The 25,211-nt window shown below is 38.6% G+C and overlaps 1 protein-coding gene across 1 annotated transcript; it reads right to left on the reverse strand.

Annotated features, from left to right (window-relative positions):
- Positions 1–7,413: 7,413 nt before the first annotated feature.
- LOC146326254 (organic solute transporter subunit alpha) lies at positions 7,414–25,192 on the reverse strand. The gene is made up of 7 exons (XM_084722016.1): positions 24,896–25,192; positions 14,635–14,786; positions 14,418–14,491; positions 14,146–14,301; positions 12,394–12,502; positions 10,507–10,759; positions 7,414–9,858 (listed from the first exon to the last, which is right to left on the reverse strand). The coding sequence occupies exons 1-7, from the start codon at positions 24,960–24,962 to the stop codon at positions 9,446–9,448; spliced, it is 1,224 nt and encodes a 407-aa protein (XP_084578142.1). The 5' UTR covers positions 24,963–25,192; the 3' UTR covers positions 7,414–9,445.
- Positions 25,193–25,211: the final 19 nt, after the last annotated feature.

Genomic DNA, 25,211 nt, shown 5'->3' on the forward strand with positions numbered 1-25,211 from the left:
TCATTGGCTCAGGCGTAGTCAGCAGGGTCTGCCCGCCCGGAAGACAATAGAAAGCCAACCTGAGTGAGTGCAGTACAGGGCTGAATGGTAGTGATGGGAAGTTCGGCTCTTTTCAGAGAGCCGGCTCTTTTGGCTCAGCTCCCAAAGAAGAGCCGGCTCTTTTGACTCCTGAACGGCTCTTAATTTAGGATATTTTGTAGGCCTTTATTTCACAATAACTTTGCAAAAATTAATGGTTTGTGTTTTCATGTTTCATGTTCAGTGTTTTTATGAGAAGCCTTATAATTGCCTAATTTTGTGCATTTAGCCAGCCAGATGCTGCTTCGCTTTCGGGTGTCACTCATAGTTTCAATACACAACTACACAAGGCACTCACACACAGACAGAGAGAGACAGGGGCGCTCAGACAGACAGACAGAGAGGGGGGCGCTCCAGGGGGCGTTTTCACATAATGGTATGATCCTATATCCTCACATCTGATTGGCCACGATACTGACCAATCAAAACAAAGTTCTGCCTTGAGCAGAGCTCAGGCTGAGCACTGAGGTAAGCAGCGAAAGGAAAAAAAACTGGGAGCCGGCTCTCACTCCATGCGAGCTGATTCACTACAAAGCATCGGCTCTCAGAGCCGCATCTTTTGTGCATGACACCACATCACCACTGAATGGTTTAGAGCTGCGAGTGGTTTATAGTGTTAGTTCTACACATGTTAAACTCGTAACAGAATAGTAATCTACAGGTAGTCGGGTTAAGAACCTTAACGTAAAATCACTTACTATTCATTTCATTTTCCTATTAAAATGATGCATTTTAATTGCATAATTCGTACAGATTTCTCTGAAAGTCAACACTGTCACAAATTGACTTTTTTTTACAGGGATCTAAAGTTATTTATTTATCATTTAATAACAAGGTTGTAAAATAAGATTTAGTTGTTAGTAATAAAAACTTGGTAATAAAATGTATATATGAATTCACCTTGATAAACACTAGGGTTGCAAATTTTAAGCTCCTTCCTTAACTGATCATTGACAAAATCCATGCTTATCATCATACTTACAAAAGCTTAAAAAATTTTGCATATACCAAACAATAACAAACAAACCCCTCTCAATCGAAGTTTTATTGCCACAGCAACACGTTGCACATTCTCTGACAATGTTACATACATCCTTAGAGATGAAGCTGCTAACTAGAATCATATAGGGTTTTTGGGTTTGTCCTAATAGGAGAAGCATTTCTGGTTTGTGTTTGAACTTCTTCTAAAAGTTCACTTGTACCTTTTTCAGAGAGTTCTACCTAGAGCCCAACATAATGGGTTATACCAAGAACCATCTGTGAAAGGTTTCACCTAGAACTCCATGTGAGAGGTTCTACAGAGAATCCTTTTATGGTGAAATGGTTCCACCCAGAACCCTCTCTAGAGGTTCTCTCCAGAACCTTTTCTACTTTCAGGGTTTTATCTAGAAACAACCCAGGGGGGTCCACCGAGAATCGTTTTCTATTATGGTACAAAGAACAATCCTTGAAGAATTCTTTCTTCTGAAAAAGGGTCTTCGGATAAAAAGGGTTCTTCAGAAGCAAATTGCTCTGGGTAGAACCACAGCTCTTCAGGAGGAACCCTTTTGGAACCCTTATTTCTAAGAGTGTAGCCTATCAAACATATGAAGGGCTACGTATTCCAGATGTTTATTTGATAGAGGATTGATTAGTTTTACATGATTGACCATGTAAACTGTTTAAATCTTGTATATTCTTCTACTTTTTTCTTACATAGTGTTGAACGATGCAATACAGTTAATCCATTACAATTTAAGGGTGCAATTTTACAGATTGGTGAAAAATAATAACTCATCATAGTTGTTTATTTTTTCATATCAGCACTACATTTTGATTAGTGTATTAAATAAATGCCCATGTATCCGTCTGCACATCTCAACTTTCATAAACAAGTCACATCCATACAGTCTATGGTCACTTCGTTGTGAATGGAGAATATTGTCCCCCTGAAGCTGCCGTACATCTGACAGGCCACAGTTTGTCATAGGAAACACTTGTGGACTTACAACTAGTATGATTGCCACTGTCACTGACACTGTCAAACCAAGAGTTTAACAGTGTTTTCTACTCTCATGTGTGATCAAACCACCAATTGCAGCAAGTTTTACCCGATCACGGACTGCAGTCAAGCCAGCCTCTACTTCGAAAAACACGGTCAATCTAGCCCCCACTTGTTTTGTGTGCGCATATATACAAGACATTACGGTAAGGGAGCATCGAGGACTGATTTAAAAATAAAAGTACCCTTCTTTTGGGTGTGATCTCACTTCTATTCAATCAGTCAGTCAGTCAGTCAGTCTATGAATCAATAAATAAATAATTAAATTAATTCATCTATTAATTATTTAAACAAAACAATACAAATGAATACAATCGATGCAATTAATATAAAAATATATGCAGTATTTCCATCTAAATTCAGATTGATATTAAAAGGAAATTGCCTGTTTCCACAGACCAATTATGTTTCAGATTGATAGTATTTACACCTAAATTCAGACTGCTTTTATAAAGACACTATGGTTCCAGAGACAAATTTTAATGCAGATTGATAGTACACCACCTCACTGTGTCTCTCAGACAATATCAGGGAAGTCTGATGTAGATTTTCAAAATTAAAGCCCTGAAAAAAGTCCAATATTTTCAGCATTTCTACCTAAATTCAGATTGATATTAAAAGGAAACTACCTGTTTCCACAGGCAAATTTCAATGCAGAATGATAATACACCATCTCAGAATGTCACTAACACAATATCAGGGAAGTCTGGTGTAGACTTTCAAAATTAAAGCCCTCTAAAGTGTCAAGTATATTCAGTATTTCTACCTAAATTCAGATTTGCCTGTTTCCACAGACCAATTATGATTCAGAATGATAGTACACCACCTCAGAGTGTCACTGACACAATTTCAGGGAAGTCTGATGTACATTTTCAAAATTCACCTGAATCAGTCTGAATTCAGGTGGAAATACTGAAAATATTGGACTTTCCTCAGGGCTTTAAGGTGGTGTACCATCATTCTACATTGATATCGTTTCCTTTTAATATTAATTCGACTGAATAATAGAAATACTTTTGTATTGTTTGCATGGTTGTATTTCTTTTTATTATTATTATTATTATTATTATTATTATTATTTTATTGTTTTGCTTAATTAATAAATAGATGAATCGATTAAGGAATTTATTAATTGATTCATATACACACCGACAGGCAGACTGACTGATTGAATAGATGTGAGATCGCGCCCAAAAGGTTACTTTTATTGAAATCAGTCCCAGTGTTGCCAAGTCCGCTTATTATAAGCGACTTTGGGCTTGTTTTTCCGTTAAGTCGCTTATTAATATTTGTAGTCGCGGGTCGCGGTTTTCTTGGGCTTGTTTCTAAAGTGTAGTTGCTTATTTGGGCTTGTTGCCAGCTCCGCAATAAGTTGTCAAGCAGATAATTTCAAAATGTTATTTAAATGTAGGATAATTTGTCCTGCCTATATTCTGCCTGTTCCCTCTGCCCCCAACCCCTGCCACGCACAGGCACACACAGGCACACACACACACATTAGGTACGTTCGAGATGAACTGCGCCTCGCCTGGAGAGTAGACGAGATCAGGCGGCCGCAGCAGGAGGTGGAGACAAAAAGCTGCAGTCAAGTCGGACAGTTTTCAACAGACTTAGGAGAGACTAGAGGAAGAGACACGAACATCCTGTTAGATCACCTGTAGGTTACCTGTAGTCTGCAGATCACGCTCATAGCTGAAGAAATAAAGTGCGTTCTTGATCGCTAATTTAAGTTAAAATAGAAGAGATCCTCCTTTTGATGCTTGTAACATCTGTTCTTTTATCTGCCTTGTAAAGCACTAAACTGTTCTTTTGATAAGTCATATATATATATATAACCTTTATTATTATCAGACACTAAATATCTGCTTGCTGACAGATTAAAACTTCATTGCAGAACAGAAGACGGATATGTCGAGCATTAAATATTACAATTACACAGAAAATTAGTATTTTATACAACACGTGGTGTTTGTTGTCAAAGTTAAGAACCAATCAGAGCCTGTCAACTTGTCGATCAGGTAACAGCCAGGCGTTTGCAGTCGGTGGAAGGCAGCTGCGGCGCCTGGCTCTACAAACTGCGGCCGCCTCGATCTCGTGAGGTTATCGTTGCCCACGTGTGCATGACGTCAGAGCAAGTCGGGATCAAGTCGGACACAAATCTAACCGGCATGCATTGTGCGCTGACCGCCGCTGATCGATTCTGCGCAGGCCTGGCTCATCTCGAACGCACCTATTCACAGAGGAGACAGCAGAGTCTGTTCCCACCCACATCCTGCTTCTAATTGGCTCTGATCCTGATGGCAATGAGTACTAGCCAATCAGCGTCAGACTGAGCAGGGCAGTGTTTTTTTCTGTTACGGTAAAAACACGTCAGTGAGGTTTGAATGAAAAAGCGCGACTGCCGACTGATGGACTGTGGGAGAGTTTTTTTTTTTAAGCAGACAAAGTGGGCGAAATACGGGAAGAAATACAACAAAGACTGGGAGAAAGAGAGCGGGTTAAAAGAATGGATTCAACCTGTCGTGGGGGACGACTCGAGAGCCCTGTGCAGAGTATGTAAATGTGAAATGATGACATGACATATTGTTTCAAAGTCATGTAGCTAAAAGAAAAAAGGAAGATGCATAAAAGCAGCAATAAAGAATTTGTGAATTCAGGATATTTATTTGTGGGGGTTTACTATGTATATAATGTACTTGCATCAGTTTATATTTGTTATCCCATCTGTTTTCTAATGGTAAAAAATGTGAAAAGATGGTTTAACTCCCTCTGGTCATTATCCTGAAGCACAGGGGAAGAAAAATAAACAGTACCGTCGGTACAATTTTCCAAAACTGCGCACAGTTCACCAGTCTGTCCATATGGATGTACATTGGCAATCTGTAGTACCCACAGTTTACGATCCATCCACACAGATTGTAAGAATATGCACACAATTTCTGTATTTTTCTCTCCCCAGAGCCTAGGGGGGCTCCTTAGAAAAAGTCGCTGGTTTTGGGCTTGTTTTTAAAGGCCTGGTTGCTTATTTGTCTCGCGAGATCTGGCAACACTGATCAGTCCTTAATGTTCCCTTACCGTAGTATATGTGCACCACAAAACAAGTGAGGGCTAGACTGACTGTGTTTTTCGAAGAGGAAGCTGGCTTGACTGCAGTGATCACGGACGGAGTTGGACGGCTCTTCAGCAGGCAGCGGGTGGGACGAAGCTGCATTCAAGACGGAAATACGAGACAAACCCCGTCCGCACTGATTCAAAACGGGACGTGTTATTTAATCCTCGAATACGGGACGATTCCGCATTTCAGCAGACAGGTGACAACTCCAATGGCGACATAGACCACAGACTGTATACACAGACACTCTACCTAAGTCACGTGACGCGATTAGCCGCGCGTTAATTCTTTATAAGGTGTTATTGTTTCCAGATTAATCTCATGCGTTAACGTGTTAACTTTGACAGTCCTATATATGTATGGGTGTGTATGTGTATAATGTAAATGTAAAAATAAATGGCTGAATAATTTTTAGATCATCAAAATTGTGCATTATAGCCATAAATTCCGTATATTCTAACTCACAATGTCGTAGTCCTCATTGAACTATGAATGGAATTCCAGTCTGACAAAATATATCAGTCTTTACCAGTGACAACAGCTGTACTGCATGAAAATTGGTTTTATTGACAGTTAGAATTAGTGTTTGCTGTTAAATAGTTGTAATTGTTAGGGAAAAGGCCTTTTTTTCGTGCACTCTAAAACGTATAATCTGGGAAGCATTTCTAAAAGCTACTATTTAGATGTGAAAAATGCTGTGTCCTAAGTGACTGGACAAACATGGTGTTCAGATTTTGCCAACAGTGTGAGCATAATCAGTAATATCAGGAGGACGCATTAAATAGAAACCTAATGTGGGTTGTTGTTTGAAGTCTGGGGCTTTTGTTGTGATGCTGTGGTCTAGCTGATAGTGTGATCATCTGCCTATGATGTCACTGTTTTATGCAAGTGTAACAGGGTAGACTGTATCGGCACCTTCATCTTACCTGACCTGTATTACTACAGTGGTACTGTTTGGGGGTGGTTTGTGTGTGCTGTGGTGTTCTCTGTGTGTATGTGGTTGGAGGGACTTCACTTGTTGCGAGCCAATGGATATGGGGCAGTTACTGATTGAGGACTGATTAATCTGCAGACCTAAGACTGCTGCATGCCGCAGCCTTAAGGCCAAGTTGCAATTCCAGAGAGGCCCAAAAGTGATGCTGGCCTTGTTCATGGTAGCAATCTGAAGCCAGTCATCAGGTAATGATTAGGTGTGACAATGAAGGACAACTACAGAAGCAACCAAAAAGTGAACAAAAGTGGACCCTGGCCGGCTCTCCTCCTCCCCCTCAGCAAGTAAAAAAACTGACATTAACCTGCCCCTTTGAAACTAAAGGACTGACCATTTCCCCTTACCAACATTAGATTATCAGTCTGATTTTTATTCATGTGTAAATAATAAAATTGTATTTTTTTAACCAATTTTAATGGTGTTGTCTTTTGCCTTTACAATCCTGGTTGTGAAATTGGGAGTCTGCAGACCCACTGCAATTATCGCAGTAGGGGAGTTATACAAAAGCAGTTTAAAATGAAACAATTTGATTGTCTGTATACTTCTTTGTATACAGACAATTTGATTGTACATGTTTTTACGATGCATTTACAGAACCTTGTAACTTTGAAACCACCTGATGATGCACTGACTGGTTTGTAGAACCACTCTGCTACACAAAGTCTATAGAAACACCTATAAAAACTTCAGCATAGAAATGCAATCAAAAACAAACAGGACATTTATTGTCATTTTCTGATGTAACTGTATTAAAATCACTGCATAAAAGCAGATTGAAGCCAACTGTAAGGAGTTCTCCAAGTCTGTTAAATAACTGAGATTTCTGTCTGTCTTCAGAAGCAGTATATACATGAATTATGAGGTATTTTTCACCATGATAAAAACAATCCAACTTTAAATGCCGACCTGAAATAATGAATAATTATAATAACATCTTGAGATTTAATTTTGTATTTCTCCTGCTGTCACCATTACCGCTTTTTGTTTGAATGAAAGAGGGAGAGCTCGCTTGTTCTTGTTACAGAGAGCCCCTGGATGACGTATTTCCACTTTTACATCAGTCCCATTTGAGAGGAGCTACTGTGATTGGTTTCTTTCTGTGAGGAACCTAGCATGTGACCAATTGCATTTTAGAAAAAAAAAAAAAAAAAAAATGCAACAGCTGACTTCAGCGATTTGCTCAAAGTAACAAGTAACAACAACCTTTCTAGAAATGTGGTGGAGTCTAAAGTACAATATTTGTCTTTGAAATGTAGTGGAGTGAAAGTCAGAAGTTCCCAAAAAAAACAAATACTCAAGTAAAGTACAGATACTCAAAAAATGTACTTAATTACTGTCCACCACTGCACACAAGTTGCTAATACTTGTATTAATAGTGTCTCCAGATGCATCTTGTGACCAATTGTGATCGACCCTGCTCCATACGCAAATGGAATGTCCATTACTGTCCATTTAGCCGTTTAATCTTAAGTTTTATTTATCTTTTTGTTCCTTTTTTTTAGTTCAGTGCCACACTAAATTTCTATATCATCCTGCAGGAGCGTCATGTTTTACCACACCTGGCAGGAGTGATGCTGTGTGAGGCACTAGGACTGTATAACTAACTATGAGCAGGACACTTCTACGTGGTTTTAACGTGGAAAGGAACAACTAAATATATTGCATTTCATTGCTGAACTTACAAGAGAGCCCAAACAGTTGAGAATTTATCGTAGACAGCATTTCACAAATGTTTCTCCTAACTCAACTCACAAATTGCACATTTTTTAAGGAAGACAGCAACAGATATGTAGCCTATATTAGTTACCATTTACCATTTGTAAAAATGTTCAATAGAATGTTTCCTGTCATAAATCTAGTGTAAATGGTGAAATCAGTTTGAAATGGTGTGTTGCATCACCTACTAAACGTTAGCTGGTAGACATGGAGTAACCATTGGTACAGTGATGCCATGACTGACACGTGTCTCCCTGGAAATAAACAACTTAATGTGTTGCATTTAATGTTGAATTTACAAGACGAAGGTGGCACAAATGATTAAGAATTTGTTGTACCTGTTTCACAAAATTTATTACGTTTCTCCTAACCCAACATCTCTCAAACGTGTGATTTTTTTTGAGGGATTGTGGGGATATTGAGATTACTAGTTGAATGGTGAAACCAGTTGAAACAGGTGGTCCTTCAGTGTGGCAGCCCAGGACACATTGTGTACACACTGATGAAAGAATGTGTTCACTTCCAGTCCAATCCACCTCCAAATGTGGTCTGAGTGGTCGGATCTCTTATGCATTCAGATCTGTACTTACTTGTACTTGTTGCTGTCCACTTGTGATTGGATCAACAAGGCACATGTTAATACCAAGTGTAAGCATGCTAAAACCAGGTGTGAACATGCTAATGCACCTTAACACCAGGTATGAACATACTAATAAACATGATAATGCCAGACCTGAACGTGTTAATGACAAGTGTGAACATGCTAATAAACATGTTAATACAAGGTGTAAACATGCTTATAAATGTGTCCATACCAGGTGTGAGCATGTTAATGAATATGGTAATGCCAGGCACAAACATGTTAATACAAGGTGTGAATGTCTTTTCACAGGAGAGCACAGGAAATACTATATGTTGTAGCAGATACTATATTTTGTACTACAAAAAAGAAAGATGTCATGCTTGGGAGGGAAAAGAACTCTCTTTTATTTGGCTGAGGCTTTTGTGCAAAGTGTGGAAATGGGCTACAATCTAAGTAACTACGGATCAAGGAGAAGATGTGTTGCAGGTACATGCAGCGAGGCAGTGATGCTATACATTGTAGCACAGGATTTCAAGAGGTGAGCATTCCTCTAGCCCTTTGAAATCCTTCAGTGATATGTTCTCATGTATCCATCATGCCTTTTGTGCTCCACAAATTATCTCAAGTAGTGTGTGAGATATTAACAACTGCAAAACAAACACTGTTAAGAGTACATTAGAAAACACACATGGATTGAAGACCATGTGGTGAACATTTTGTCATTCTGTAGCGGCAGTGGACAGCTTGGAAGGTTCAAACTGTTTCCTATATGTCAGGTTAATGTGCATGTCAATGTTTGCCTGTTCTTCACCTGTTCATGCTCCTCAGGACCCCACACACACCCAGGACAGTTCCAGCATTTTCAGTGGTAAAGCTCAGACTTACACTGTCTTTAGTCTTCTGTTACAGGTCTTTCACAGACAGTCAAACCATAGTGACCTCTTTAGCATCCTCATAGTTAATATCAGCCCCCACAGTAATGTGGGTCAGACCCACACCAGGTTCCTCTGGTCCCGGCAATCCTGACTGCTGACCTCTGGCCTGAGGAAAACTGAAACCCTCCAGAGGTGCATGTTCTATCCTGCACAGGCTGTCCTCGCTGTTACTGGTGCAACTAGGATTGTCGAGGCAGTGGGTAGGCTGGGCCTCCTCTGACAGCAGAACGGGCCTGTGACATGTCATCTGAAAGTTGTCTGTCTGAACAGCTTTCTCCATCTGCCACACACCCACAGACTCCGCTGCATCCTCCACCACACTGGGCTCCACCTTACGGAAAGTGTGGCGGGCATACAGGCTGATGCAGAACATCTCCACAATGACACAGTAGTGGTATATCACTGAGGGGGGACAGAGGACATAAGACATCAACAGCTACTGTCTACGATGATATGATACATGTTTCCTCAACACAGAGGAACAGATATATGTATCACTGCCTTCTGTTCCACTTGTCTGGCAAAAGTGTCAATTCAATTTTCATTCATAAAATTCATTTTGAATGACTTTTGTTATATGTTATAATTGTGAGTAAAAGAACCAGTGGCCATTTAGAAATGTGAAAATCCAAATTCTAAGTTTAGTCGGAATTTATGGAAGCCAATGTCTGCCAGTGAAAGAAAAAAGTATCCTTAAGGTCAAAAAGTTGAAATTTTGAGATAAAAAGTCAAAATGATGAGATAAAAAAGGTATAGTCAGAATTATGAGGTTAAAAAGTCTGAATTATGATTAAAAAGTCATATTTATGAGATAAAAGCCATAATTATATAATAATAATTTAGATTTCCACATTTATTTTCTTATTCCCCTTCAGTTTTATTCTTTTTTTTTATGGCACTCTTATGACTCCATATGTACATTAGCAGCACCTTTATAAACAGATTCCTTGTGTTCTAGGCTGGCATCTATTTTCTGAGAACTAATATGTAATACCAGTATAACATCTGGCGAAGCTGAGATTGGAAGAGTCCAGATGTGCTGGGACTTACACTGGGACCTGGTGAGGACAGAGAAAGGTGGTGTACAGGGGATGACCTCCAGAGCACCCATGGTCTCTAAGATGCTGCTCTGCAGGCCACACAGCACCAGTACCATGATGATGCAGATGAACTTGGCTCTCAGTCCGTAGCCGTGCAGAGCGCTCTTAGTGGCTTTGTAGAACAGAAGGTGACCATAGAAGGACACAAAGGTGGACACGCCTATAATACCATTCACATACAGGTTGGGGTTCACTGAGTCCACCTGGAGGACAAGAAGGCAGTTGTCACAGATTTTATACTTCAGCTAATCCAGTCTGTTTGGAGCAGGACCTGTCCCAGAGTGTACACTCAGTCCACAGTCGTCCACTCCACAGTCCAAAGTCATCCACTGTTCTAAAGGTCCTCACTGGAAGACTGCACTGCCTCTGTGACTTCCAACAACTCTGTGTTTTGTTGTTGTATTTGAAATACTCGTATACATGGAGATAACAGCACCTCCTCACCCACCATACCTTTCTTTTCTTTTCTTGTTTATCTTCTTTCATTTTTGGTCTTTTTCTTCTGGGTTTATGACTTTTTTCCATTTATTTTTTTCTACTTCTATTTTTTTTTCTTTTTCTTCCAGTTCTGTTTTTCTTTCTTCTATTGAGTTTTCTGTTATTTTTTTGTCTTTTGTCTCCTTTTTATCTGTTTTTTTTTCTTTTTGTGTTTTTTTTTTGTTCTCCTTTTTGTCTTTTTTCTCCTCCTTTCTGTCTTTTTTTATCCTTCTTTTCTTGAGTTTTTCTTCTCTGTCATTCTTGGCTTTTGCCTCCATTGGTCATCTTTCTGTTTCTTTCTTGGACTTTTCTTTCTCCGTTTTTGTTTTTTTCTCTTTTTTCTTGTATTTTTTCCCTCTGTTTTATTTCTTTTTTGGATTTTTTCTGCTTCTTTTCAGTGTTATTTCTCCTAATTTTCTTATCTTCTTTCTGTTCTCACTTTTAAAAAACAGGTGTTGTAAATTAAAGTTGCTGAAAACTCTACAGTGTATCTGGTGCTTGCACATGTTATTATATACATATTTTGAAAATACAGAGACTGTTGAACACTTTAATAAGGGGAGTTTAAGACACTGTTACATTACCTGATACCCTAACACTTCATCTGAAGTATACAGTGGCCTTTACTCCTATTCAACTCAGCTTCCATCTAAACACCTCCAAACACTTCACACCTAGTCAATAAAGGTTGAAAATCATTATGAATGAGAAGCTGATTGTTGTAGTTTACAAAGTTACAAATGGGCTTTAAAAATACTCAGTTAAAGAAAGTACTGTCAACTTTATTTAAACAGTGGTTTAACAGGTAAGTTTTACTTTGTTTCCGTTGAGTTTGAAAGAAAATGACAATGATGGTGCTAAGTGTACAGTTTTTGAATATCTGGTTAGTTTGGCAAAAGCAATAACAGCTGTTTCTGGCTCAACAAAATGCATCTTTTTAACAAAAAGCATTATCTCTGTAGGGATCTTTTCCATAATGCCATCAGACGCTTGACAGTTCACAGTTGCACATGAGCCTATTTCGCAATCTGTTGTCCCCATTAGTCACTTAGAAACATGGGGAAAAGGGGTCCAAGCTGAAAATACTGAAGACTTTTTAAGGGAAGAAAATCAAATGTCTTAATGTGGTCAAGCACTGAAAAATAATCTGTTATTGACTGACAGATTAAAAAAATCTTTAGGCACACAGAAAATTAGCAAAAAGCTCCACAGAAGAACTATAATTTAACCAGAGCATGTAAAAGAAGAAGGGCAGGCAAAAGGCATGGATCCTCCTTAAAATAAAACACAACATATTACACCACCAAAAACCAATGCTCACCGGGATAACAAGCATAGATAGAGTGAATAAATGTCTTACATCACCATAGTCATACTGTTCATCTGTCCACAGGACCAGAGTGACAAAGAACAAGATGCTGCGGATTACAGAGAGCTGCAGCACGGCAGCCATCATCCAGCCACGGCTGCTGCTGCACACAGGAAGAGATATGTTAGCAGTAAATCAGCTCACACTTTCTGCACACTGACTTTCATACTGTTCTCTGTATACCAACACAATCGCATTAATCTGTTGAATATTTATGCTTGCAAACTGCCCCAGGTAACTGTGGGATCACCACCCAGAGGTGGAAGTAACCAAATACAAATACTTTGTTTCTGTACTTGGGTAGATTTGTCAGGACCTGTACTTGAGTGTTTATTTTTCTGACAACTTTTTACTTTTACTTCCTACATTTTAAAATTAATATCTGTGCTTCATACTCCTAACAGTTTTAAAATAGGCTCACTACGTCACTTTTAATGCATTTGATGGGAATTACTGATTATTTTTATTTGGCACATTATGTGCCACCTTCCAGAATCAAGAATTAGGGGTGTCCCAATCCGATATTGATATCGGATATCGGGCCGATATCAGCCAAAAAACGAGTATCGGATTTTATCGGACTGCATCTAAAATCTCCGATATAAACACTCCGATATGCAGTCCATTTTCCGCTCCAGCACTTCTATCCATAGGTGACTCTGGTTGCTGACTATTGTTCTCTGTTTGAGTAACATCATTTGATCAAGCCTTTTCTAACATTCCACACTACAAAATAAGTAATAAAAGTATGTATGATTCGTGCTGATATCGTATTGGATCGATATTGGTATCGGCTAATACTCAAGGCTGCAATATTGGTATCGTATCCGAAGTGAAAAAGTTGTATCGGGACATCCCTATCAAGAATGATATCACCCCAAATGTTTGGGACAGTAACACAGAAAAGAACATTTCTTAGTTTGTCAAACGGTGCATATCATGCAGGACAGATCCAACAAGATGAAAATGACAAAAAAGACATAACAAGATATGATATAACAAAACAAAAAACGCCATTAAAGAGATACCAAGATAAAAATGATGTAATAAGATGATAAGACATCAGAAGATAAAAAACAACATAGACAACACAGATGTCTAATACAAGACAAAAACAGCGTACAAAATATAATAAGATGAAAAAGACACAACAAGACAAAAACAAAGGTACAAGATCATAAACAACATAAAAGACATAACAAAGCAAAAACAAAGTCAAAAAATAAAAACAAGTAACAAGATGAACCAAGTGGAAAATGACATAAGATGAAAAAGACAGCAAGACAAAAACAACTTAACAAGACAAAGGCAACAAAATAAGAAGAAAACCACAAAAAAGATGCAAGGAGACAAAAACAATGTAACAAGACAAAAAAAATGCCTGATGAGATGCAACATGACAAAAACAAAGGCATGAGATGAAAACAACCTAAAAGACATAACAAGATAAAAAAAAAAAGACCTAACAAGACGCAACAAGACAAAAACAAATGGGATGAAAACAACGTAAAAGCTGTAACAAGACAAAAATGACAAGATGAAAAAGACCTCACAAGACAACAAACATTGTAACAAGACAAAACAGAGAGGGAGACGCATCCTCAGACAAAAAGATGAGGTTGTTAGCTTTTCACTGAAACAATCAGTAGTAAAGAATATGTGTACTTTATCCTCCTTTTTATTCTATATGATAGAAAAAGACGACATTTTGAGTGCAGACGTGTGTGTGTGCTCTAAATGTACCTGTTGATGGCCACCATGGGAAGACAGCAGCAGCAGCAGCAGGGGAAAGGATCTGGAGATACCTGTTGTCCAGATAGAACAGCCAACATACGAGCTTTCCCTCCAAAGAAGTCTGTGATCAGTCCCATAAACTTCAGCAGGGTGATGGAGTGGTACCTGCACACACGCACGCACACACACACACACACACACACACACACACACAGGAACAGCAGTGTGGAAGGACAGTGTCCAATGTGTGATCACAGTGTAGAGTGTGTGTGAAGACTCACAGTGAAGCAATGAAGTTACACAGTGAGGAGGAACGAGGCACGTACAGCGCTATGAGGGAGGTCAGGGCAAACACCTGAGATATACAACAACAACACAGCTGCGATTTTCATTTACATTGAAAGAAGTCCAGCTGTCAGAGAAATGTGTGTTTGTGTGTGTGTGTGTGTGTGTGTGTGTGTGTGTGTGTGTGTGTGCGCACGTGTGCATGTGTGTTACCGGGTACATTCCCAATATCCACAGGTAGAGGTGTTTGCGTCTGGATGAGGGGATGTGGCGCAGGAAGAAGCCCACCTCCTCCAGAAACAGGCCCAGTACGATGAGAGCCAAGAAGGCCGGGATGAGGAAAAGCCACAGCTCATCTTTAACGGCTTTCATGACAACACACACATCACACAGTCAGGTAAAACACACTTTTCTGTTTTAATCTACTCTTGTAGTTTCCTTAATTATTTCCCCTATTTATTTTCTTTCCCATTTAATTTGCCACTTTATTTATTAAAGGTAGAATCAGTAGATTTGCCTGAGCTATTCATAACTCTACAAACCAGAAAGATTACAGTTGTGGCTCATTCCCAGGATGTGACATACCAGCATTTTGGGTTGGTTCGGGCCCTGGCTACCCTTGAAATCTGATTAACTAACCCCAACCAAGTGCCACCCCTCAAATACTGCTTATCTGTCCAGTTAGTTTAAATCAAATGCTTGACCAGTATTTTTAATCTGCATTGTTTTCTTTTGTAATAGCCTACTTTCAATTTTTTTCGAGGTTGATTCAACTTTATGGATCATTTTACAACACAGGTTTCTATAATGAGATGCTAGCTGTGGTTCCCTTTAAGCTACTCACAAAAGCATACACAAAAATATATATAGCAAATAATAACAAATAATAAAAAATAATTAATTGATACTACCTCTAACATTACTCTGTATGTTTGGCGTGACCTTTGCCAACATGAACCATGTGGTGGTGACATGGGGATAGTAACACCGAGCAAGACCTTTGTGATTGTCATGATATCGATTTCAACTGTTTTGATCAGTCTTATTCCTCTTGACTTTTTATTTTTCCTCCATGTTGTTGTTATGTCTCATGTTGTGTTCTCCTTGGCTTGTTTTATCTGTCAGTCCCTCCAGGAATTAGGGATGTGCGTATCAATCTAGAAATATCGATACTTCCGATCTAGACATGTGTTTTTTAGAATCGATCTTCACATCAAAATATCGATCCCAAGTCCGCTTTCACGAGAAATATTTATGCTTTTATGACACCAAATCTCTAATAAATTCTAAAAGAGTAAAAAGTGAAATCTGTAGTCAGGATATAAGAACTACTTTTCCTTCTGGCTTCCGCTCTCTACTCATGCTTGGCACTCACGCGCACTGATACGCACACACACGGCAGCAGTCCTGTCAGTAATAACATCACAAGGGAGAAAGAAAGAAGCTGCAGTATGGCAGTATTGTTTGGTGTTATTTCACTCCACTAAATGCAAGTGAAGCAAGATGTGACTCATGTAAAAAGTCAGTGAGGTATTGTGGCAACACCACAAACCTAAACAAACATTTGAAGTTGAACCACATAGAAGAGCACAGTGAGTTTACAGCGGAGGCGAGTAGAGGAGCGTGAGAGAGAGGAGGAAGCACAGGGAAATGCCCCCACACCTGCCACCCGAACGAGATAGACCTCCATAATGGAAGCCCTTCAGAGAGGCAGGCAATATCCAGGTATATAGTTAAAATACATCACAGTGCCCATCACAGGCATATACACGTAGATTAGATAAATTTAGCCTACATAAAATACAATAATGTATTTTTGTCAATTTAACATTTTTTATTATTTTAGTGATTACCTTCCTGAACAATAGGTAGTAAATTTAACTTGTATTCCTGCCATCATCTTAACACAACTGTCACTTTTATCAAAAGTTGGATAATGCATTGTATAATTAAACTCTATTACATAAAATGGCACATTTCAAGTAAACCTGCAGCTATTTAGTCTATTTTTGGTTGTATGTGAGTTATACTTCCCATAAAAAGACTTCCTTGTACATCAAAAATATTTTTTATTTTTCATAGATGACTCCCAAAGAGATTACAAGAAGTCTGGGAGAAATGATTGTGAAGGACCTACAGCCAACATCAATAGTAGAAGACAGAGGTTTTAATGCATTTGTTAAGATTCTTAATCCACACTACAAAATCCCAAGCCGCAAACATATGATGGAAGGCACAATTACAGAGTTGTACAACAGCTGTAAAGAGAAAGTAAAGACAGCTCTACAACGTGCACACAGCGCGGTTCTCACAACAGATATGTGGACTTCGAGGACCACAGAAGCATATTTGACTGTGTCCTGTCATTTCATTGACAACGGGCAAATGCAAGACTTTGTTTTGGAAACTCAATGTTTCCATGGTCAGCACACAGCAGACAACATTAGTCTAGAGCTGAAAAGAATAACAGATGAATGGGCCATAACTCAGAAGGTGATAGCAGTTGTCACAGACAGCAGTGCTAATATAGTTTCTGCTGTTCACAAGGCTGGGTGGAAGCACTACCCTTGCATTGCTCACACCTTAAACCTTGTCATAAAAGATGGGATAAAGGCGTTCCCTGAAGTTGCTCAGCTCCTGACAAAATGCAGCAGCATAGTCTCCTTTTTCCACCATAGTGCAAAGGCTACAGAGAAGCTGAAGCAGATCCAAAAACAAAAGAAGGTTGCAGAGCATAAATTGATCCAATCAGTGGAAACGAGGTGGAATTCAGTTTTCTACATGTTAGAGAGACTCCATGAACAGAGGGAAACAGTGACCACAGCCCTTTGTCTACTTGGGAAGAGCTCCCTTTGTTTAAATGATGAAGAGCTCTCCATGATCCACCTAACTGTTGAGGCCTCGAGACCCTTTGAGGAGGTGACGAGAGGTTTCATCAGAAAAACATGTCTCTGTGTCAAAAATAATCCCTCTTGTATCACTACTTCACAGAGCAACTGCAGCCACTGAGCATCAATGTAGCTCTCTTTCAGCAGAGCTGGCACTGCAATGTCAACGCAGATTCTGTGGGATTGAAACCTGCCACAGTCTTGCTGCCAGCACTTTCTTGGATGTCAGGTTTAAAAACCTTGTATTCCGTGACTAAGACAATGTAGAAAACATGAAAAAGCGACTCCTCACTGAAATGCAGGAAACTTATCAGCTAACCTCAGAGGTGACTTCTGCAGCCCCACCAGCAGATGCCTCAGCACCTGGGCCAAGCTCTGCCTCACCAGGGAGTCCTGCACCTACTTCCAGTTCTGCCCCAGTGAAAAAAGGAATATGGGCAGATTTTGACACTCAGGTTTTGGCAGCCCAACAGCACTGACAACAGGTACTGATGCACTTATTGAAATGCGTCGCTATGTGGAGGAAAAGCCAGTTCCAAGGGACCAGGACATATTACTTTGTTGGCAAAGCCACGAGCAAGCCTTCCCGTCCCTCAGCAGACTTGCAACTAAGTGCCTCGGAATCACTGCTTCATCTGTACCCTCAGAGAGGATATTTTCCAAGGCAGGAGAGGAGACAGACTGAAGGGGGATCATGTCAACATGCTGTTGTTTCTTAACAAAAACATATAAACTGGAAATGACAGAGAATGTAGAATGTGACTTTTGTTGTCAAAGTTCAAGTTCTGTCAAGTTCTGACCACTCTGTCTGGTCCAGAAAGAATTATATCTAAGTCAGAGCAACTGTTCTTATTTTAATTTTTTGAGAGATTTTTTTAAAAATGTTTTTTGCTTAGATTTTCAGTTGACTTGTTGATTTGCACAGATAGTCTTTAATTGCTCTGATTAAAGAGAAAACAAAGTCTGATATTTGGCAACTTGTTTAATTCTTATACAGAGGTATAAAATACATTTTTCCTAATTACATTCACAAATGTTCATTGTAAAAGTCATCATTAGATCAACAGTAGACATCTAAAAGTATCTATATCAGTATCGGTATCGGGATACTGAGCTTGGTATTACTTGGTATTGGATCGGTAGGAAAAATAGCACATCCCTACCAGGAATTTGCGATGTTGCAATCGCAACAATTAACGCAAATTCAACCAAACTCTGTGAATTCTGCGCGACCTTGCAATTTTGTCCAATCACCGCAACTTTTCCGCAATTTTGACCAGCCTCGTGTAAGTTCCACCAATCATAGCAGTCCCCCGCGTGAACGTAATGCAACTAAGTCACCGAATTCACTTCCTTGTTTATGGTATGAACATGCAGATGTGCGAGTCTAATGTCTCACATTTACCAACAAAAATTACTGCTAAAGACCGTGCAAAACAATGAAAGCGGCGGTAAACTATTTTGCACCCCGTGCAATATTGTGGTGGAACACAAACGAAAATCATCGATTGACAAGCACTTTTCTACCGCGAAACATATCAGGAGAGTGGCTGAAACGAGCGGACCACAGACCAGACAAATCACCGTGATGGAGGCTGTTGCATCCAGATCTGTTGCGAGCGCTGAAAGAATGAAGGTAAGTTAGATTAAATATACATGGTTGGAAGTAACGTTAGTTATTATAATTACAAAGTTAGAGAAGTGTGCTTGCCTGTTTACATGACAAGCAGTGAGCGTTTGTGTGTGAATGTGTGTCAGGATGGGAAATTAACTTTTTAAAATGTCTACCAAATCTACCAGCCACTGACAGATATGTTCAAATACGATTAATTCAATAGTAAATTATCATTTTGTGTCTTAAATCTGCCAACCACTTCATGTTAAACCAGTATTTGGCTGGTGCTAATTTCGCACCATGGTGTGTGTGCTTGTGTAAATGTGTTTGTGTGTGTTAAAGAAAATAGTTTAGGAATAAACATTGTCAAATAAAATGAAAGCTGAAAGCTGTCTTCAGTTTATTAAGATGGATGCGTAATGAAATCCGAGATTGAGAGCATGAGTGTGTGAGAGATGTCACTGAGACAGAGTAATGAGAGGGAATAGTCAAACACAAGTAAGTTAAAACAATCCTATAAAAGATAGGGGTTTTTTTGTTTGTTTTTTACCAATTCTCATCAGGGTAAGAATTTTACACTAACCACCAGCCAAATACTGATACAAATTTAAAGTGTCTGATAGATTTCAGACCCAAAAGAATGATGTACTATTGAGCAGCTTGTAAATTTGAACTTTTATCCATCAATCCAATCTTGATTGAGATTGCTTGTCATCATGATTGCATGTATCTTCCCCCCCTAGATTTGTGAAGATTGGGTTGCCACTTGCACTGCTGTCAACATTCTACTCTCCAAAAGTGACCACCCTGCAATGAGAAGATTCTTGAAGGAAAAGGTAGTCAATGGAGGAGCCATTCCTGGCTTTCACCAACTTCAAGAGAAATACTTAGGAGCAGTATATGAGAAGGAAAAAGAAGCTCTCAAGACACATCTTGCTAAAAAGCCTGTTGCAGTTATATTTGATGAGAGTCCAGATGTCGAGGGAAGATGTGTACTGAACATCCTCATCGCACCCCTGGAGAAGGATGACTCTGGGAGGATCCTGGCCTACCTGGCAGACACTGTTTTCCTAGAGGGGTGCAATCATTCTACAGTATCCGTGTCTGTGGAAAAGTGTCTGCAAGAATACTGTATAGCCAATGAGGATGTCATTGTGTTTGACACAGACAATGCAGCATACATGAAGAAAGCATATAAAGCTGCATTGCAGTCTTTATTCCCCAACTCACTGCATGTAACATGGATGGCGCACATAATGAACCTCATTGGCGGTGCCTTCCGCAGACCTTTTGATCAGCTGAATGCATTCATGCTGAGTTTCTCACAGATGTTCTACCAAGCTGGATCCCGCAAAAGAAGGTATCTTCAGTTCATGACAAAAAAGCTGCCACCAGGAAAGGACATGAAAGGCAACCATGCCTCCAAATCCATGTGCAACAAGGTGGAACTCCTGGTTCACTGCAGTACAGTACCATTCAGAGCACTTTGGACTGTACAAAGAGTTCATAGAGATGGAAATAAATGTAAGATACACACCCAGCAAACATTTAATCAAAGATAACAGAGATGTAAAAAAATCAATTAGTAATCAATTATTAAATTAATTCCCAGCTATTTTGACAATCAATTAGTCAGTTTGAGTCAGTTTATAAGAAAAAAGGTCAAAATTCTCTGATTCTTGTTTTTTAAATATGAATATTTTCTAACAACAATGCTGAGGAGAAACTCAGCAAGTACATGTCAGATGCCTGCCATTAACTTTCTTCAGGAGGTCAGGGTGTTTGATCCTCGTCATACTGCGTTTATGAATGATGATGTGTCCAGCTACAAATACATCCCAGGCTTCAGTGCTGTTCCTAAAGAGGGACTGAATGCTTACTTTATCCGCCTTGCTCCAGCAGCAGTCAGAGCTTCAGCATCTGGACTGGTGGATTTGGATGTGTTCTGGGATGGACTGAAGGAGAGACTTCCCGTGCTGAGCATCTTGGCCAAACGATACAAAAATGTCATTATAAACTCAGCAGATGCTGAACAAAGCAACAGCATCTACAAGCTGGTGTTGTCCAGCCGAAGGAGATCCATTACAAACAATAACCTCAAAGCCTTGGTTTTCTTATACCACAACCAACGCCTCACCAGTGGGGCTTTTGAAAGGGATGAAGTGGAAGAAGATTCTGAAGAGGACATGGAGGATAGTGAGGTCTAGTCAGTTGTCAGGATTTGTTGACTGACTACATTTGATTTTGTTTACACATTAGTGTTATTTGTGTTCAGTTATGGATACTGAAAAGAAAACTTTGTTAAGCATTATTTGTCATGGATTTCTGTGAACCTGAATGTTTGGTTTCATGACTAGATGTAGATGTAAGTGCTGAAATGATTGGGATTCAGACTTAGGTCTTAGGACAAGTATGAGGTCAAGCAAAGTACAGTGGTGCTTTGTGCTGTATTTACTTTGAATGTCTGTGCACTTTAACTTTTTAGTTTGCTTAACTACCTTTTTTCGATTCAGGTACTATGTGGGTAACAAAACTTGGTTTTGTACTGTTATTGGCATCTTTCAACATAATGATGCTTAATGTTTACTGAGAGGCTCTGTGCACTTTAACATTCAACTGCAGGATTTAAATCATTTCAACATAAATGATACTGAATGTTTACTGAGAGGCTCTGTGCACTTCAACTTTTAATCCTGCAAAATTTTAGTTTTTTCACTATACATTATGCTGAATGTTTACTGAGACGTTCTGTGCACTTTAACATTCAACTGCAGGATTGTAACTGTTTCAACATCAATGATGCTCAATGTTTATTGATTAGTTCTGTGCAGTTTAACTTTTAAGCCTGCAGAATCTGAGGTCAGTAATGCATTCAGTAATTGTTATTAGAAGAAAACTGTGTTATACATTGTTGTGTTTGTGAACATGAGTTCAATTAAGCTATTCAGTCTTTACTGTGAGATTCTTTGCACTTTAGCTTTTGAACCAACTCAATGCGTTCAGATTATTCTATTGTATTTTTTTATTTTTTTATTTTGTCATGGGAGTCACAAGGTTTGTCATTGTTACTGACATTTAGCAATCTTCTGTGCTCACAGTTTTTAGTGAGTTTGAGCTAGAAAAAGATTTTGCGTTTGTGAAAGACAGAGTACTTTTGTGGGGCCTTCCAAAAATAAAGGATATTTTGTTAGAATTTTGTAATCCTGAGCCTTTTTGAGAACCAGAGAGCACATTTTTATTCCTGCTGGAACAAGTTACCTTTGATTTTTAATGAATTATACAAAACAAAGAAAAAAAGCCGCAACTTTTTTTTGCAATTTTCACTGTCTCTTGCAATTTAATCGCAACAAATATGCTTAAAACATGGCAACTTACATCTCAATTTTTTAGAAAAGTTGCTGCGAATTCAGGCATTTTAGGCCGCAACAATCTTGAAAAATGCCAGCGAAATCCTGGAGGGACTGATCTGTTTTGTTTTTTTGTGGGGGTTTTGAGATATAGGGAATCAGAATTATGCATGTATATTCCTCACATTCAGCCTTATTCACCAATAATCTTTGTAAGTATTTTCCTAAAGTTGTTCTCAAGAACAGTCCTAAGAAAAGTCTAACTCAGATTCATGAAAGCGTCTTATAATGATGAATGCCACTGATTTTGCAAGTGCCAGTTCTTCCTAAGTATTATAAGAAATGCCCCACCAATGCCTAAATAAGGGCATGAGACAGCAAGGCTGTGTGCATACATGGAAACCACACACAGACAAGTTAACAGAGAAGGCAAGAATCCTAAATGAAAATCTAAAGACAATGGAGCACCGTCTGCGGATTTAACTCTTTGGCCATCAGAATCAGAGGGTAAGCAGTTTTTTTGTTTTTTTTTCTTTAGAATAAATACAATTTGATGTTACATTTTGTTTAAAAGCTGTAAAAATAAGACATGCTGACAAATTTAATGGCTAGTGTGTAAAACCTAAAATCAGATCATCATTTTACGGAATATGTGTTCTCTTCTCCACCTTGTCCATTTGTATAAAAAGTGTTACTAAAGTGCTTAGTTTGTATATAGAATTTAAACATTTGCTTTTGCAGTGTAGACCAAACAATGAATAATTTTAAATCCCCAAAAGGTCAACACAATGGTTCTATTTTTATCATTTATTTACAGAACAACCTCTGAGGCAGACCCTGGCACCTCGCAGCCAGTATCACGCTCCAGCCCTGTTCAGCTGCCCCACATCTGATCTCAGATGCTGTCCAGTGTCCAGACAACCACAGACTGTTACGCAGACAACCTCGACAGTGACCAAGATCTCGGAGACACTTAATGAGTAAATTAATTATGAATTTAAAAAGTAAATAAAGATATGCAGTGAAACCTGTTTCACCTGTTTCCTGATTTGTGATGTGATTTTCTTCTGATTGATTGTAAGCTATAAATAATCACACTGAAAAGGCAAATGAATCATTTATTTTAAAGGCCATAATGGTTTGTAAAATATGGAAAATAATTATCAAATGAAAATATTCTAAATTATAAAAATCTTAAATCCAACAATATAGAACAACTGTGAAACTAAAGAAAATGCACTTATAAATTATTTTTCCACAGTGTCAGCACTCAAATGTGCATAAATGTGCTCTTGAGTGCAGATTCTGTTCTTTGTGAAAACTGCATAAGTGGGTTTTAAGAATAAATTTCTTTTAAAGAATGATTGGTGAATGAGGCCCATTGTTGGCAAAAAATATTGTAAACAAAAAAGAAAAAAATATATATAGAGAAATTATAAACCATAAAAATAAAACAGCTTTTCATGGTTTGAATGCTGAAGATGAATTTGATTTAATTAATTTATATTAATTTATATTATATTTGTATGGTGCCAGTATTTATCTTTTAGGAGTGAAGAAATTGTAAGGTACTATGATGTTAGTAATTAATTAGTAGATATGAGAATTGGTAAATTAATGCTATTCTGAGATGTGCTCCATGACATCCTTCTATAAATCAGTGCTGCACTTTGCTGCCCCCAGTCAAAAAAGTCCCCAACACGCCCCTGATGGTAGAGCAGCCTGAGAACAGCAAAATAATGCTGGCAAATAAAAAAAAAATCTACAGACAGAGGGCTGCACAATCTTTATAGATCAACAGCACACACTGACAGTGGGTCAGTGAAAAGTGAAAACAATACAGAAATAAATAAATACATTTAAAAATTAATTAATAAATTAATAAATAAAATGGAAGGTTTAATTGGAAAGTAAATAATTAGGAGAGATGATATAAAGGTAAATAAATCAAAACACCAATATCAATTTATGTCAGATTTTGTAAATTAATTAATCCCTATCTAATTTTTTTCACCTCTCAACCCTATGTCCCTGTCTTGAGAGGGGAGGCAGGTAAGGTAAATCTCATAGGCCAATCACCCGAAGGGGATAACATGATTACAGATACAGATACATATACTACTGTTCAGGGTAGGGTTGTTTTTTTTTTTTTTTTGGTTTTGTTTTGATACTACCCTGGGCGGTAGAAACTGATGGTCCACATTTACAGAATCCTAAATCTCAAGGAGAAATTGAATAAGTGGATGTACGTCATTATTGGTTTTATTACAGGGAGACTGTACTGAGATCTAAAACTCATTTGTTCCTTGTAGTTTATGATTTGTTATAAATGCTCCATGATGTTAATACCAACATTGATTTTATTTCTAGCAGTATTAGTAAAACTTTCTTTCTGTGTATAAAAAATCCTTCTGTACAGCAAATTCACAACAGAAAGAAAATATAGAATACATATCAAACTGTATAACATATAATCAAAAGGAATGCCAGCATATTATTCATCCCAGTCACACTTTACATACACTTTTGTTTAAGTTAAATTATTAAAGACAGTTATTAAACGATTAAAGTCAAGCTGAGCTGAAATGGTCATTCTTAACAATGAAGAAAAGAAGCTGACTCACCACTGAAGATCTGTGATGACAGAGGGATCTCAGGCCCAATCCAGCTGCAGTTGGCTCCTCTTCCCATTCTTTATATGTTACTCTACACTCTGTCCACCTGTCTTACAACACACACACACAGACAGGAAAACATGTCTCACAGTCACCTACAAGAAGCTGCTTCTGAGCAACTGAAGGACACAGCACCAAACGCACTGTGTAGCTCCCCTGGATAGGGATCAGGGAGGCCAGGCTGTGGTGCTTGTCCTGTTGCTTCCGTGTTGACACGAACAATCTGTCTGCCTGAGACATTAATGATTCACCAGGTACAGGTAAG

Source organism: Lutjanus erythropterus, chromosome 6 (assembly GCF_056507025.1).
Source record: "Lutjanus erythropterus isolate fLutEry1 chromosome 6, fLutEry1.hap2, whole genome shotgun sequence".
Classification (NCBI taxonomy): domain Eukaryota; kingdom Metazoa; phylum Chordata; class Actinopteri; order Lutjaniformes; family Lutjanidae; genus Lutjanus; species Lutjanus erythropterus.

Excerpts from the sequence above, each read along its gene's own strand:
- LOC146326254 (XM_084722016.1), bottom strand. The coding sequence starts at position 24,962 with ATGGGAAGAGGAGCCAACTGCAGCTGGATTGGGCCTGAGATCCCTCTG. Across the intron at positions 10,760-12,393 it reads AACAGTATGACTATGGTGAT|GTGGACTCAGTGAACCCCAA; the intron begins GTAAGACATTTA and ends CTTGTCCTCCAG. Across the intron at positions 9,859-10,506 it reads TGTCCTCACCAGGTCCCAGT|TGATATACCACTACTGTGTC; the intron begins GTAAGTCCCAGC and ends GTCCCCCCTCAG.